The following is a 15,776-nucleotide window of genomic DNA, read 5'->3' on the forward strand; positions in this document are numbered from 1 at the left end:
ATGCTTGCTGCTATTTATGAAGACATAAGTTTGACTTCCAGCCCTCAAGTCTGGTAACTCACAACCAGTTGTAACACTAGCCCTAAAGGATCCTTCCTACTCTCTCTTCTGGCCTCTGTGGCAACTGCATTCATATGTTCATAAATAAACCTGCAATGAAGAAAATACCTAATTAAAAACATTTAAAAAAAGAAACCCAATACAGTAGAAGCTTAAAAAATTATACATATACGAGAGTTAAAAAAATACAAAGATAACGCTTCTACATTTTCTGTTGTCATGTCATTGTCGTCGTTGTTGTTGTTGTTGTTGTTGTTGTTGTTGTTGTTGTTGTTGTTGTTTTGAGACAGGGTTTCCCTGTGTAACAGCATGGCTGTTCTGGCCTTGCTTTGTAGAGTAGGCTCACCTTGAACTGATGGAGATCCACCTGCCTCTGCCTCCTGAGGGCTGGGATTAGAGGTGTGCATCTCCATTCCTGGGTTGCTTCTGCTTATTCTTAATACCATACTTTTCTATGGTCAGCTTAATTAAGGTGGGTTTCCTCTTGTCAGACAAGGTAAGGAAAGTGCTAAGTGTTTTCTCTATTTATACACAATGACCATCATTATTTGCTGTGATGAATCAAACTGACATAACTTGGTTTTGTTATAGGGAATTTGTTAGTTATTGTATTTGTGAGTTACTTTGGATCCAAGCTACACCGACCAAAGCTGATTGGAACTGGTTGCTTCATCATGGGCATTGGGAGTATTCTGACTGCGTTGCCACATTTCTTCATGGGATAGTAAGTATTGCATAGCCAAACCTCAAAGTAGAATAATTCTCTCTTCTGCAGAAGCTATCAACAGTAGTTAGGTCACCTGTGAGAGGTGGGGCCTGGAGATCATCCATGTTATCCATGCGAGAATCATAACTGTGCTAAGACAAGACAGAGTTCTCAGCTCTGAATGGGACTAAAGAGAGAACAGTGGATGCTGAGGTGTCAGGACCCATTGCTCTCTCTCTCTCTCTCTCTCTCTCTCTCTCTCTCTCTCTCTCTCTCTCTCTCTCCCCCTCTCTCTCTCTCATACACACACACACACACACACACATACACACACACACACACACACAAATATTTAACCTTCATCAAATTTCACATTCACACTTGGCATCATATTAATATTGTTTTCTTAAGATTGACTCTTCAAGGAATTTTCCCCAATCTGATTTTTATAATTTTATGTTCTTTCAACTTATTTCTCTGTGTGGTATCTTCACCATGACCATAACTGTCAGGGCTAGTGCAAAAATGCCTACATCTCTCTATCTTTACCTTCAAGCTAATTACCTGTAATGATTCATATGAAGTATATGCTTTAAATCCACCCATTGTTCTTGTCAAGTGATTGTTTCAAACACTCAGGGTCTATGTATCTACATTCCTTGTCTACATTTCCAATGGGCATGCACAAGGTTTTCCCATCCATGTATATATCACAATCTGAACTCGCTATAATTGTCAACACCTGCTCATTTTCATATCCACTCATTCAGCAGTGGTTCTTACAACTGCAAAGGAATTCAGTCCAAACTCAAGGTCTTCAAACTAGGCTGTAGATTTACTGCAGCCCAGAAAACCAGCCCTCCCGAAGATCTTACTCATTCCAGATCCTTATGTGGATCTGTGGACATCCATGCCCTTATCTCAGCTGGAGTCAATAATGGAGGTTTTGTCTTCAGTTTTAATTTTATTAGTTTTTCAAGGATTTATTTTTTATTCTATTTGTATGAATGTTTTGGCTGTGTGCATTTATGTGAACACATGTATGCCAATCCTGTGGAAGCCAGAACAAAGCATTATACATAGGACTGGAATTATAGTCAGTGAGTCTCCAGACAGAAGTGCTGGGAATTGAACTGGGATCCTCAGGAAGAACAGACAAGGCTCTTTACTGTTGAGCAATCTCTTCAGCTTCTCAGCTGTATTATAATTAATATTCAATACAAGAACCTACTTTTTAAATGCAAATCTCATTTTCCTAATTTTGCTTCAAACTCCCAGTTCTCTAGAACAGATTTTCAAACTTCAGATTCCAGTTTTTCAGTGGATCAGAAAACCCTTTGAGGTTATTAGGACCACCCTATATTATAAAATAGAGTTAAGTAATATGCAATATGTATATATATATGTATATGTATATATATGCATATATATGAACAATTTTATCCTGTAATTATATCTTTCAATCTATAAATATATTTGTGAGTAGGCATAGATACTGTGGCAAAGATACAAAACTGAGTTAGTATAAATCATAATCAAAGTATTGTAAGTTCTCGCCTATGGGTTAATCATATGTCCACTCACTTGTGCATGTGTGCTGCTCACTGACTGGGTCTTTGACTGTCCCAGATTCACTTCCCAATCTTCCCCACAGTTGACAAGCAACTGATGAAGCTGAAGTCCTCTACATGTGTAAATGTTCTACTTTGACATGCACTGGCCCTACAGCCTTGTCTACTGTCCTCTGGAGTCCATCTCAAACTCCTGCTTATCACTAAGATTCATGTCACAGTTTCTATACAAGGCAAAGTCTATATAATATCCATCCATTCCCAATCCTCGACACAGCTAATAATCTATTTTTCTCTTAGAGGGAGTGAAAGTCCCTATGGACAAAAAACTATGTATTTTGTTTCAGTTTTGAAGTAGAGAGTCTGGCATGCACTTGGTGGTCTAGCATAGAGTACAGGTATAGTAGTATTTCTCAAGTTACTCTATATGTACCTATTCTGATTCCATTGCCTTTGTTGATATTAAATTCATGTGTGCATATCCATCCATAAAAAATTCAGATGTAGCCGGGTGTGGTGGCGCATGCCTTTAATCCCAGCACTTAGGAGGCAGGGGCAGGCAGATTCCCGAGTTGGAGGCCAATCTGGCCTATAAAGTGAGTTCTAGGACAGCCAAGGCTATACAGAGAAACCCTGTCTCGAAAAAAAGCAAAGCAAAACAAAACAAAACAAAACAAAACAAAAAACAAAAACAAGAACAAAAACAAAAACAAAAAAACAAACAAATAAAAAAATTCAGATTTTTTGGTAGAAAAGGTAGAAGAATTAGCATGACTTAAAGACTGTTTTGAAAACACAATCCTCTAGCTTATTAAATATAACTCATCAGGAAGTTTTTATTACTGTGATCTTAAAAAATAAATTTAAAAGAATGATTCCAATCAGATAGCAGTTTACAAAATAGAAAGGGGAAGGTAGGATTTTCCCCATCATAAACAGAGGATCATCTGTCACATGAAGGTGATCAGCCACCTTGCCTGAGTAACATTTATCACCTTACTTACTGGGCCTTTCCCTCATTTTTCTGTTATCCATTATTTGTCCCAAAGTTGGGGCTTGAAAATTATCAGAGGATTCTTATTGATATGAGAAGAGAGAGGTACAAAACATAGTCTCAGAGGAAAGTGAAAATACTTGGTATATAAGAAAAACGTTAAGTGTAGTGATGTCATTATAGTTACAGGTATGCAACAGAAAATGACATCAGTTCTCTACATAACTCCACGTTGACCTGTTTAGTCAATCAAACTACATCACTCACTGGAACCTCACCTGAGATAATGGAGAAAGGTAAGAATTAACAGTAACAGTGACTAGTATTTGAAAGTTTGTATATATATCTATTTAAGTTCTTATAAAATGTATCAGCACAAATGTTTTAAAATCATAATTCATTTGAACTTGATATACAGACATAATCATGATGTAAAAATGATATAGAATGATACTTTAGAAATAGCTGAGGAGGAGCTAAGAACTATTTCAGTTACTATTTGGGAAGAACATTTGCAGGTAAAATAAAGGTACAACAATTGGCTGTGCATGTCTGAAATCCCAGTACAAAAGGGTTGAAGCAGAAGGATTGTGGCTTTGAATCCAACCTGAGACATATAGAATGAACCTGTCTCAACAGTCAACTTAAGCAAGCTACAATGCATTGTACAAACAAATGAGAGGTACTTTTGAAAATAGAAATAGTTACTGCAACTGAAAATTTAAAAAGTATTCTAATAACATAGATTTAGCACTCTATGTCATTCTACATATTATATCAGCTATAGGTAGATTAACATAAAAAAGAAGTTAATTCTTTTCCATTTTTTGTATTATCGGGGCTGTATAAATTTACCACTGTTTCTGGAAGTTTATTTTTTTTAACATTTATTAAACAAAAACATTCCTTACCTAATTCTTTGTAATTCTACTGTTGTTGATCAACCCCAAGGAAATACTCAGCAAAGACATATTTATAATTATAACCGAGACATCCCTTTGTGACAGAAGGAAACATTTAAAGTATTTTACACTTACAAATATAAAATTAGGGTCCAGAAAGATGGCTCAGCAGTTAAGAGAACTGGTTCAATTCCCAGCAGTCACATGACATGTCACAACCAAGTATAATTTCAGTTCCAGGGGATCCAACACCTTCTTGTGCTTTGCCAGTACTGCATGCATGTGGTGCACATACACATGTGGAAGGAACTATATAAATTCTGGTACTGTTATTTCTCAAACATGGGTAAAATATTGACACAAAATAAAACAAAGGGAAAATAAACAGGATATTGTCTTAGCCCAGTCCTGGCAGTCAAGCTGATACATACAAACTGGATATTTAATTCTATATTATATATAAGAAATCTATATATTTTATATGTGCCCCAAATACAGTATATAACTAAAATAACATTAAATGACTCTCTTTATATAGAGAGATTTCAGATCATGTTTGTTTCCATTTGTTTCTTTCTTTTTCTCCCCTTTGTGTGTTTTTGTTTGTTCAAAATTTCCAGATTGAACAGAAATCACTTAAAATTTAAAAAGAAAGCACAGGTAAGTGAGTGCTATGGCATCCCAGGAAAAAAATTAGCCAAGTTTGTGGAATTTCTGGTATTTGTCTGTAATAGACAAAGTAAAACATGTTTTTGTCTACACAGGTTGTGAAAAGGGGTCCAACTCATACACCTGGATTTATGTCTTGATGGGGAACATGCTTCGTGGGATAGGGGAAACCCCAATAGTGCCCCTAGGAGTTTCCTACATTGATGACTTTGCAAAAGAAGGAAATTCTTCCATGTACTTAGGTAAAGTACAGAGCCTATTATGTTTAGTGCTTAAGTGTTCTGGGTCTGAAGTTGAAATGGCAGCACTGCTAAATTAGTCATTTTACAGTTATATATTTGTTTATATTTTATGTGTATGGATGTGTTGCCTGCATTTATGACTTTGCCCCACATGTATGCCAGAAGAGCATGTTCTGAGTTGGCCAGAAGAGCAGCTAGTGTTGCTCTAACCACTGAGCTATTTCGTTTTCAAGTTTATGGTGGAGGACATCTCAGCATGTAAATGGGAGGTAGGCACAATGTCCCATCCTTAACTAGGAACAGTTAGCAGTTGATAGATATTGGGAGGAGATTAGGTTTTTCTAACAGAGTGATTTCTGATGGGTTGGCCATGCTGTGGTGACAGGCATACACAAGAGCATACAAACTATATAGTTGATGAGATTTACAAAAACAAGAAGGTACAGATTGGGTTGGGTAAGAAAGTGTGGATGCGTCTGGGACAAGGTGAATATAATCAAAATTTGTTGTGTGAGAAAAAAAAAGAACTATGTGCGCTTTGATTCTGACTGAATGGTTTCAAATATTTGCAGGTACTCTGCATACTATAGCAATGATCGGACCAATCCTTGGCTTTATCATGTCATCTGTGTTTGCTAAGCTATACGTAGACGTTGGATATGTAGACCTGAGTAAGTAGAATCAGAAAAGAGACCAGAAGGTTGTCTTTCAAATTCCAACTACCATGCTTCCAGGTTACTGGTTTCTCTTTTTCAATAGTTTCATAATTGTTTTCTTTTAGAAATTTTAAGTGGTGAGAATGTGTTCATTATTTTACCAAAACAAATTCCATCTCTTGCTTATGTCAAGCTTCTACCAGTAAGTATAAATGCAGCATTGGGGATAATCTTTTTTAAAAAATTTTTTTAATTAGGTATTTTCTTCATTTACATTTCCAATGCTATCCCAAAAGTCCCCCATACCCTCCCCCCACCCCCATACCTACCCACTCCCACTTCTTGGCCCTGGCGTTCCCTGGTACTGAGGCATATAAAGTTTGCAGGACCAATGGGCCTCTCTTTCAAATGATGGCCGACTATGCCATCTTCTGATACATATGCAGCTAGAGACAAGAGCTCTGGGGGTACTGGATAGTTCATATTGTTGTTCCACCTATAGGGTTGCAGATCCCTTTAGCTCCTTGGATACTTTCTCTAGCTCCTCCATTGGGAGCCCTGTGATCCATCCAATAGCTGACTGTGAGCATTCACTTCTGTGTTTGCTACGCTGCAGCATAGCCTCACAAGAGATAGCTATATCAGGGTCCTTTCAACAAAATCTTGCTAGTGTATGCAATGGTGTCAGCGTTTGGAGGCTGATTATGGGATGGATCCCCAGATATGGCAGTCTCTATATGGTCCATCCTTTCGTCTCAGCTCCAAACTTTGTCTCAGTAACTCCTTCCATAGGTGTTTTGTTCCCAATTCTAAGAAGGGGCAAAGTGTCCACATTTTTGTCTTCATTCTTCTTGAGTTTCATGTGTTTTGCAAATTATATCGTGTACCTTGGGTATTCTAAGTTTCTGGGGGATAATCTTAATTTAGATGGCCAGATAGAAAGCAAACTGGTTATAGGGTTGAATCACCTGCACTTTCATTTGGTTTCTTTGTTTGTTTGGTTTGTTTTTTGTTTTTTGAGACAAAGTTTCTCTGTATAGCCCTGGCTCTCCTGGAACTCACTCTATAGACCAGGCTGGCCTTGAACTCAGGAGTCTGCCTGCTTCTGTTTCCCAAATGCTGGGATTAAAGGCATGCACCACCACTGCCTTGCTTAAACTTTCATTTGGTGATGGATTGGATTTAGAAATGCAAGAATTACAGATTGAAGCTTCAAGAAGGTGCTGTGAGGTTGTGGGGTTGGAGGAAGGTTGGAGGGGTTGAGCATTTTTATCATGTTTCTTAGTTTTGATGCTTTTCCTGGACCTAACAGAGGGCTTGGCATGTGGTCCCATTTGATTAGATGATGAAGGGATGCATACTAGGTGATCCTCCTAGCCATTCTCTTTTCTCAAAGCAAGCATTCCTTCATACTTCAGAGAAACTGGCCAAAATGTGGAAACTGTCTCATTTTCAAGCTCCCCTCATCCCCCATCAATAAATATCACATCTATCATCTCCCTCCACCCAAAGTCTGTACCAGTAACATCCAGCTTCAGGTCATGCTTGTAGACCAACCCTAGGCATTAGGTCTTCATCTTGCCTCTTCAAAACCTCATTCTATCAATCTTCCACCAGATCCCCCGCTCCCTGGTTTTCTTCAACTCTCCTTCTCCAACTTCTCTTTATTACAGCGCACTCTCCAGGCTCTGCACTCTTTTTGCATATATGATGACTTCATGTCCTCAAACCGCCTTGTAGTTGGTTTTCTTCTTCTATTTCTCTTTATAAACAAGTATCTTGAAATAAAAATATGAATTTAGAAGATATTTAATTCTCCCCACCCCCATCAACTTTTCAGTGGTAATCTGTTTTCAATGGCTCATGAAACAGAGTCAGGTAACTTTTGAAAAACTATTTTCTCATGTTTTCTATTTTTAGACATTGAGGGGAACACCTGAAACTCAACATGGCAAATACAGGGTTCACAGTATCACTCTAAAACTTTGTCTTATTTTCTATAGTCTCTCTCTTTATGAATATCTTAACCTTAGTTGTATGATTGACTGAATCTTCACATGATCTTACTTCCACTTAATCTGACAACAGCCCACCCTCATTCTGTCATTGTGTTTCCAGAATAATTATAATACAGAAGTCTTACTAACGTTTACACACCGAGAGTGATTTCAGACCAGAATAGTGTAGCAGCCAGGCTCTTTAGGACTAGACACATGGTTTTCTGTGATCACCTTTATTGTTATAATTTAACTCCATTTCTCCTTTCCTACTTTTCTGTCATTGCTACTCTCTGCAGTAAACATGACTGCTGGTGGTAAGACTCAACAGATCCTTTCATCTCACAGTCCTGAATTTTCTAGTGGAGAACTCTCCTCCCCTTGCCATTAGCATTGTTCTGAGACTCTCATCCAAGAAGTTCTCTTCTGAGATGCCACACTTCACTGACTTCCTGCTGGAGCAGTGGCCACCAAACACATGGTGATTTCTTTAGATGCCATAGGAAGAAATCTGTTTCAATATGTAAGCAGTTGTTGTATAAACAAATCTGAATTCCTATCTCATCAGAACTCAATGGCTTCAAAGTTATCATTTCTAAAATAGAGTTGACATCACAGTTGGCCTAGAGAAGACGTAATGCCTTCAATTGTTTTCAATACAAATCCTTGATGAAACTACTTCTCATCCACTTCCAAGTTCACCCCTGTTTTCTTTTTTTTTATTAGATATTTTCTTTATATACATTTCAAATGCTATCCCGAAAGTTTCCTATGCCCTCCCCCTGCCCTGCTGCCCTACCCCCCCACTCCCACTTCTTGGCCATAGCATTCCCCTGTACTGAGGTATATAAAGTTTGCAAGACCAATGGGCCTCTCTTTCCAATGATGGCCGACTAGGTTGTCTTCTTCTACATATGCAGCTAGAGACACGAGCTCTGGGGATACTGGTTAGTTCATATTGTTGTTCCGCCTATAGGGTTGCAGACCCCTTCAGCTCCTTGGGTACTTTCTCTAGCTCCTCCATTGGGGGTCCTGTGTTCCATCCTATAGATGACTGTGAGCATTCAATTCTGTATTTGCCAGGGGCTGGCATAGCCTCACTCAAGACAGCTATATCAGGGTCCTTTCAGCAAAATCTTGCTGGCATATGCAATAGTGTCTGGGTTTGGTGGTTGGTTATGGGATGGATCCCCAGGTGGGGTAGTCTCTGGATGGTCCACCCTTTCATCTTAGCTCTAAACTTTGTCTCTGTAACTCCTTTCATGGGTGTTTTGTTCCCTATTGTAAGGAGGAATGAAGTATCCACACTTTGGTCTTCGTTCTTGAATTTCTTGTGTTTTGCAAATTGTATCTTGGGTATTATACGTTTCTGGGCTAATATCCACTTATCAGTGAGTACATATCAAGTGACTTCTTTTGTGATTGGGTTACCCCGATAAGGATGATATCCTTCAGATAAATCCATTTGACCAAGAAATTTATAATTCATTGTTTTTAATAGCTGAGTAGTACTCCATTGTGTAAATGCATCACATTTTCTGTATCCATTCCTCTGTTTAGGGGCATCTGGGTTCTTTCCAGCTTCTGGCTATCATAAATAAGGCTGCTATGAACAAAGTGGAGCATGTGACCTTATTACTAGTTGGAACATCTTTTGGGTATATGCCCAGGAGAGGTATTGCTGGATCTTTCGGTAGTACTAGGTCCAATTTTCTGAGGAACCACCAGACTGATTTCCAGAGTGGTTGTACAAGCTTGCAATCCCACCAGCAATGGAGGAGTATTCCTCTTTCGCCACATCCTTGCCAGCATCTCCTGTCACCTGAATTTTTGATTTTAGCCATTCTGACTGGAGTGAGGTGTAATCTCAAGGTTGTTTTGATTTGCATTTCTCTGATGATTAAGCATGTTGAACACTTTTTCAGGTGCTTCTCAGACCTTCAGTATTCCCCAGTTGAGAATTCTTTGTTTAGCTCTGTACCCCATTTTTAAAATGGTGTTATTTGAATTTCAGGAGTCCAGCTTCTTGAGCTCTTTGTATATATTGGATATTAATCCCCTATCAGATTTATGATTGGTAAAAATCCTTTCCCAATCTGTTGGTGGCCTTTTTGCCTTATTGACAGTGTCTTTTGCCTTACAGAAGCTTTGCAATTTCATGAGGTCCCATTTGTCAATTCTTGATCTTACGGCAAAAGCCATTGCTATTCTGTTTAGGAATTTTTCCCTAGTGCCCATATCTTCGAGGCTTTTCCTCACTTTTTCCTCTATAAATTTCAGTGTCTCTGGTTTTATGTGGAGTTCTTTGATTCACTTAGACTTGAGCTTTGTACAAGGAGATAAGAATGGATCAATTCACATTCTTCTACATGATAATCGCCAGTTGTGCCAGCACCATTTGTTGAAAATGTTGTCTTTTTTCCACTGGATGGTTTTAGCTCCCTTATCAAAGATCAAGTGACCATAGGTGTGTGGATTCATTTCTGGGTCTTCTATTCTATTCCATTGATCTACCTATCTGTCGCTGTACCAGTACCATGCAGTTTTTAATCACCCCTGTTTTCAAATCTCATAAAGAGTTAAGATAGATGTTTTGTTCCAGTTGGAAAATGTTCTGCTATATTTAGAAATAACTATCTGTATTGTATTAGAATTCTTGCGACAGTTGTTCAGACCTTTTACAGCTCCTCTTATTCAGTAACAGCTATAATAAATTTGACATTTTCGCACCCTTAGTTAACTCTTGCTGCACTAAAAGTGAGACAATTTTCATAATTTTGTTTCCAGACAGCTCTTTGGTATTATAGAATGATGCTTTTTGCCATAATGTTATATTCAACAATTTCAAAGCAAAGGCTAGCTCACATTTGTAATCAAAATACTGTTATGTGTCTAGTGTCAGTGCCAGGGTGGTGCTAACCATGTTCAGTGAGTCTGGGCATGTCTCTTTAAGAAGATTTTGAGGAGAACTAGAGTTGTCTTTTCTGAGTGTTAGGCTGAGTTACTCCGAGTGCTAGGCAGAGTACTCCAGTGAACCATCTAGTGCAAGGCTTTTCCCTTTGTTCTTGCTACAGTGTCCTCTTTAGCCACAGGACTCCCAAGGTTCCCAACAATTGATCATTCAGCTTTCATGGGTTTTGATATCTTTAGGACACCCCTCATCATTTAATGATTATGAACCAACTGTTATTCATCATTCACAGGAGGGTGTACTGATAGCTGGCATTAATATATCATTCTTCTTCACACAGCAGAGGAAAATACAGTAGAAATAAGAAGGGCAACAAATTCCTCAGGTGGAAAATCCATCTTTTCTGGGTTCCTCTTAAATGGAAATATTCACTCTGTCCCTTCTTCAGCACGTTCCCTCTCTGCAATCAATAGAGCTGTATACTCGGCAAGAGACAGATCGGAGCTCTCCCATTTCTTAGAAATAATGTTAACCTTCCCTCTGGTGTAATTCTGACTTCAGGAGTGGGTACCAACGGCCATTTTCAGATGACAGTGAATATACTCATGCCTGGCCTTTGTTTTTAAGTCATCTTGATGACCTAGGAGCCCAAGAAATTCTCAGTCACTTCTGACCACAGCTCACTCTATGTGGATGCTGGTGACTCCACCCCAGGTCCCTGTGCTCATAAGGAAACTACTTCTGGGCACTGTACCATTTCCCTAGCCTTGTTTTCTCCATACTAAAAGCCACAAATGTAATCCTATTATTTGTTGAATATGTAGTGTTGACAACTCTCCTGTTGCAATGGAGTCTGTATATAATATACATGGCTGGTTCCTGAAAACAGAAATTGCAAGATGTCATCAAATGATTGACCCATCCCTACTTCTAAGTTGACAGACCACTAGCAAAATACAATTGCATTTTAGGATTGATGAGATATAGTTTGGATTCTTTACATATGGATTCCAGCAGTCTTACCAACATTGACTTTCAGGATGATTTCTGAAAGTTCTGTTCTAATTACTCATTCCAGGAAGTGTCCGCATAACTCCTCAGGATGCTCGTTGGGTTGGTGCCTGGTGGCTCGGCTTCATTGTGAATGGACTACTATGCATCATTTGTTCTATACCCTTCTTTTTTCTACCCAAAATTCCAAAGAGATCACAGAAGGAAAGGAAAAATTCAGCATCTCTTCATGTACTCAAAACAGATGAAGACAAGAATCCCGTGACTAATCCAACAACACAAGAGAAACAAGCTCCTGCCAACCTGACTGGTAAGGATTCCATAGTCAGGCAATGTGAAGATGTTAATCCCACTGAAATCTAAGAATATTTTAAAACAATATGTCTAACTTACCTACTTATCTTTCTTCTGTACTAAACTTTTCTTAACTCTTTCTACATTTTCTATTAAAATTTATATTCCCTGTCTTAGTTACTTTTCTACTGCCATGAAGAGATTCTATGACAAAGACAACTTATAAAAGAAAGCATTACATTTGGCAACTCATATTTAGAAAGGGTTTGAGGCTATGCACAATCATGACAGGAGGATGGCAGCAGACAGTCAGACATTGTGTAGGATAGTAGCTGAAAATGCATACCTTGATCCACAAGCATGAGGCAGAGAGAAAGTGAAAGGCAGGGGTGGTGGGTTGGGAGGGAGAGAATTGTTAACTGAGAATGTGTTGGGTTTTGGAAACCTGAAAGTCCACCCTCAGAGACACCTCTTTCAATCAGACCACCAACTATAAGCTAAGTATTCAAACATGAGCCTACAGAAGCCATTCTCTTTCCAACTACCATGTTCAATGATTATGTGCAAATAATAGGATTAGATTTGTAGCTTTAAGTATGGAGAAAACAAGGCTAGAGAGGTGGCTCAGTGCTCAGAAACAGTTTCTATGTTAGCTCAAAGACCAGAGACAGAATCACCAGCATTCACACAAAGTGCAATGGGACAGGATTTTCCCTGTCCAAATCACACTAAAATATTAGGGCAGAAGGAGGCCTGTGATTGGACAGTGAAAATGGAGTCAGAGCTAAGAGTTTCAGGGACAGAGAAAGTCTTAGGGAGAGGGAGGGAGGCCAATATGGAAGCGGAAGGAACAGGAAGAAGAACCAGTGTGGCTTTAATTAGTCACAGGTAGTTATGATGTTAAATGACAGAATAATTGGGATATTTGTCTAAGCTAGGTGGGCAGCTTTTATTGTTATCAATTGGTTGTGAAATTATTGTATTGGCATCTTGCGAATTGAGAATTTATTGATACATAAATCTGTTTGTTAATTATAAGCTTCTATAATTTTGTTTCTACTGAGTTGATGGGTGTTGTGGCTGACAGCGAGATGGGCTGTGGGGGCTAGCAAGGGAGTTGCCAGTAGCAAGAGTGCAGGAAGCCTGCCAGTCCAGTTCTGCCAGAGAGTTGGTGAATTCTTTTTTAATATTTCCTGCAATAGGTGGTGAACCAATGTGTTGGCCAAGAATCCACTAGATATTTAAGATTATTAGCCTGATAGTTAGAGTTTTATTTATTTTTTTATTTTGATAAGAGAGTGCTGAGACACTCACTTTGTTTCGAGAATTGAAACAAAGAAAGTAGCTCTGAGATCCTGGGCTGTGCGAAGTTGCAGGCTGCTCTTGAGTCAGGAGAGAGAAAAAAGTGAAGTTGCCTACTTTTTAGGGCAGAGATGGATTGAACCGTGAATTTAAAATTGGAATTATTTGCTTTTAGGATAGATTTATACACAGATTCTGTCCGAATCACATGGGAATCTTGCCCACTGCTAGAAACTAGTATAGGGAAAATTAGTCACTGACTCCAGAGTAGAGAGTGCAGTGATAATCATTGCCTGCTTTGATCAGGCATTAATTATTAATGCCTGTGGCTCCAGGTAGAGGAATCAACAGATATATATTATACAGGTATTAATAAATATGTCTGTGTCTCCAGGCAGAGAGCCGAACAGATAAATGGTATAACAAGATGGCTGCTCTAGCCAGAGAGCTGAACAGTAAGATGGTATAAGATTGCTCTATATGCATCACAGAATACTCAAATTCTGTCTAATGTGGGCTCCATGAGAATCTTGTTTTTTTTGTTTGTTTGTTTTTTGTTTTTTGGTTTTTGTTTTTTGGTTTTTTGGTGTTTTTTTTTTTTAAATCCTGCTTGGCAAAATAGACAAGGCCTAAGTATAGGCACATATAATATTTTAGACAATTTCATTTGTTTTAGATTGTTTTAATTCTCAAAATGGGTATGGTTTTGAATTCTGTGATTATATTATTCCTCTAGGAGAGAGATTTAAAAGGTTTTTCTGGTTACTGGCTCAAGAATATACTGTTTGGGGGTAAAGGTTTTGTCTTTGTGTTTTTAGAAAAGGTGTTTAGTGTCTATACACTTTCTAGAGTAATATGGATCAGATTTGATAGAGGTAGATCCCCAGAGAACTACATTCCAGAGAATCAAACCAACCAAGCAACCAAGCAACCAACAAACCAATAATATATCTTGATGATACTAAAATTTTGTTTTGAGACTTGTATATTACAGAATATACAGCCTTGGTGAATCTCCACGTCAGACATAAGTGTGGCTCGATGTGCCTGAGGATTTCTTGTGCTCCTAGGTCATCATCCTAGGTCATCTAGGATCATTCTAGATCAGTGAAAGATTTTGCCTCAAAGGAATAAGGTGGGGAGTGATAGAGAAGAAGAGTCACTCATTTTCCTCCTCTGGACTCTGTGAGCAATGAGCAGACAACTGTCATGCTCAACTCTGTACAAGTGTACACACACATACACACATACATCTCATGTGCACTCATACATAACACATCCACACACAAAATAATAAAAGGAGCAAAACATATAAAGTTTTATTTATTGTAAAAAAGAAGGTATATATTTCTTTCAAATATTTTAATTTTAGTGGTGTTAGGGATCAAATTACAGGTTTTTTCACATATTAGTTATATGTTCACAGCCTCCTTATTTCAAAATTTAGTATTTTAAGAGTTTTAAGTGACAGTTTTAAGAGTTTAAATAATTCATTCATTCATTCATTCATTCATTCATTCATTCATTCATTCATTCATTCTACAAATGATACTGACCCCTGGTGGTGTGGCACTTGTCTTCTTCCAAGAAACTAGGATTAATTTCAGTGAGTTCCTTGCTACTGAGAAGCATACATAATAGACTCAATTTAAACTTGCTTATTCTTAGGTGGATAAAATTTCCTGGGTAAAATTCCCAGAAAGGTTTCTCTCTAGGTATTTAGGGTAAGATATTTTTCCTGGTAATTGTATTGAAAAAATAATTACTTGCTAAAATACTCAAAAGTGAGCTGAAAACATCATAGTAGTCAAAGTAGTTGGTGGCCATAATTTAAGTAGCATTCTGTCCTATTTGGCGGTATTATTACTTTCAAATACAAGTTCTGAGGGTCAATGCAGTTCCACAGAGAAGCCATGGTCGACAACATGATTCAGCAACAAGTACAGAAAACTAGTTGAATCAGTGAGGCTTTGACAATAATTTTCAGACTGCAGAGAGAAGTGGAGGGCACGGGAGAAGGCAGCTACTGAGAATGAAGTATATTAAAACATCCTGATGGCAATGCTATAATGAAAGTCATTTATTTGGATTATAACCTGTAATTTTAATTTAAAATGGGACTGGGGCATCAGAATGAATTGATGAAATAGCAAAAACCAAATTAATGACAGTTATAATGGTTCTGGGGACCATGAGTTCAAGGCTAGTCTGGACTATGAGATCAAGGTAAGACCTGTATTAAAACATTAAACCAAAACCTAAATCGGTGGAATATTTTGTGATGGCTTGTGTTTATTGCTAATTTAATAGCCTCCAGAATCACCCAGAAGGCAAGCCTTTGGACATGTATGTGAGGAGTTGTCGAGATTAGGTTAACTGAAACGGGAAGATCCCAAGTCAATTTGGGGAACACCATTCAATCTGCGGGAGATTTTAAACTGAATAAAAAGGAGAGAGCAAG

At 38.2% G+C, this 15,776-nt stretch overlaps 1 protein-coding gene across 3 annotated transcripts in view; it reads left to right on the top strand.

Moving 5' to 3' along the window:
* Slco1b2 (solute carrier organic anion transporter family, member 1b2) overlaps positions 1–15,776 on the top strand; it is a 57,195-nt gene that overhangs the window by 22,340 nt on the left and 19,079 nt on the right. For all 3 annotated transcript variants that reach the window (XM_006506963.2, XM_017321611.2, NM_020495.2), the window contains 5 exons: positions 652–784; positions 3,515–3,627; positions 4,998–5,144; positions 5,717–5,815; positions 11,787–12,029. In XM_006506963.2, coding sequence (XP_006507026.1) covers positions 652–784; positions 3,515–3,627; positions 4,998–5,144; positions 5,717–5,815; positions 11,787–12,029 — 735 coding nt within the window. The remainder of the gene's footprint in view (positions 1–651; positions 785–3,514; positions 3,628–4,997; positions 5,145–5,716; positions 5,816–11,786; positions 12,030–15,776) is intronic.

The sequence above is a fragment of the Mus musculus genome, chromosome 6, assembly GCF_000001635.26.
Source record: "Mus musculus strain C57BL/6J chromosome 6, GRCm38.p6 C57BL/6J".
In the NCBI taxonomy this organism is placed as follows: Eukaryota; Metazoa; Chordata; class Mammalia; order Rodentia; family Muridae; genus Mus; species Mus musculus.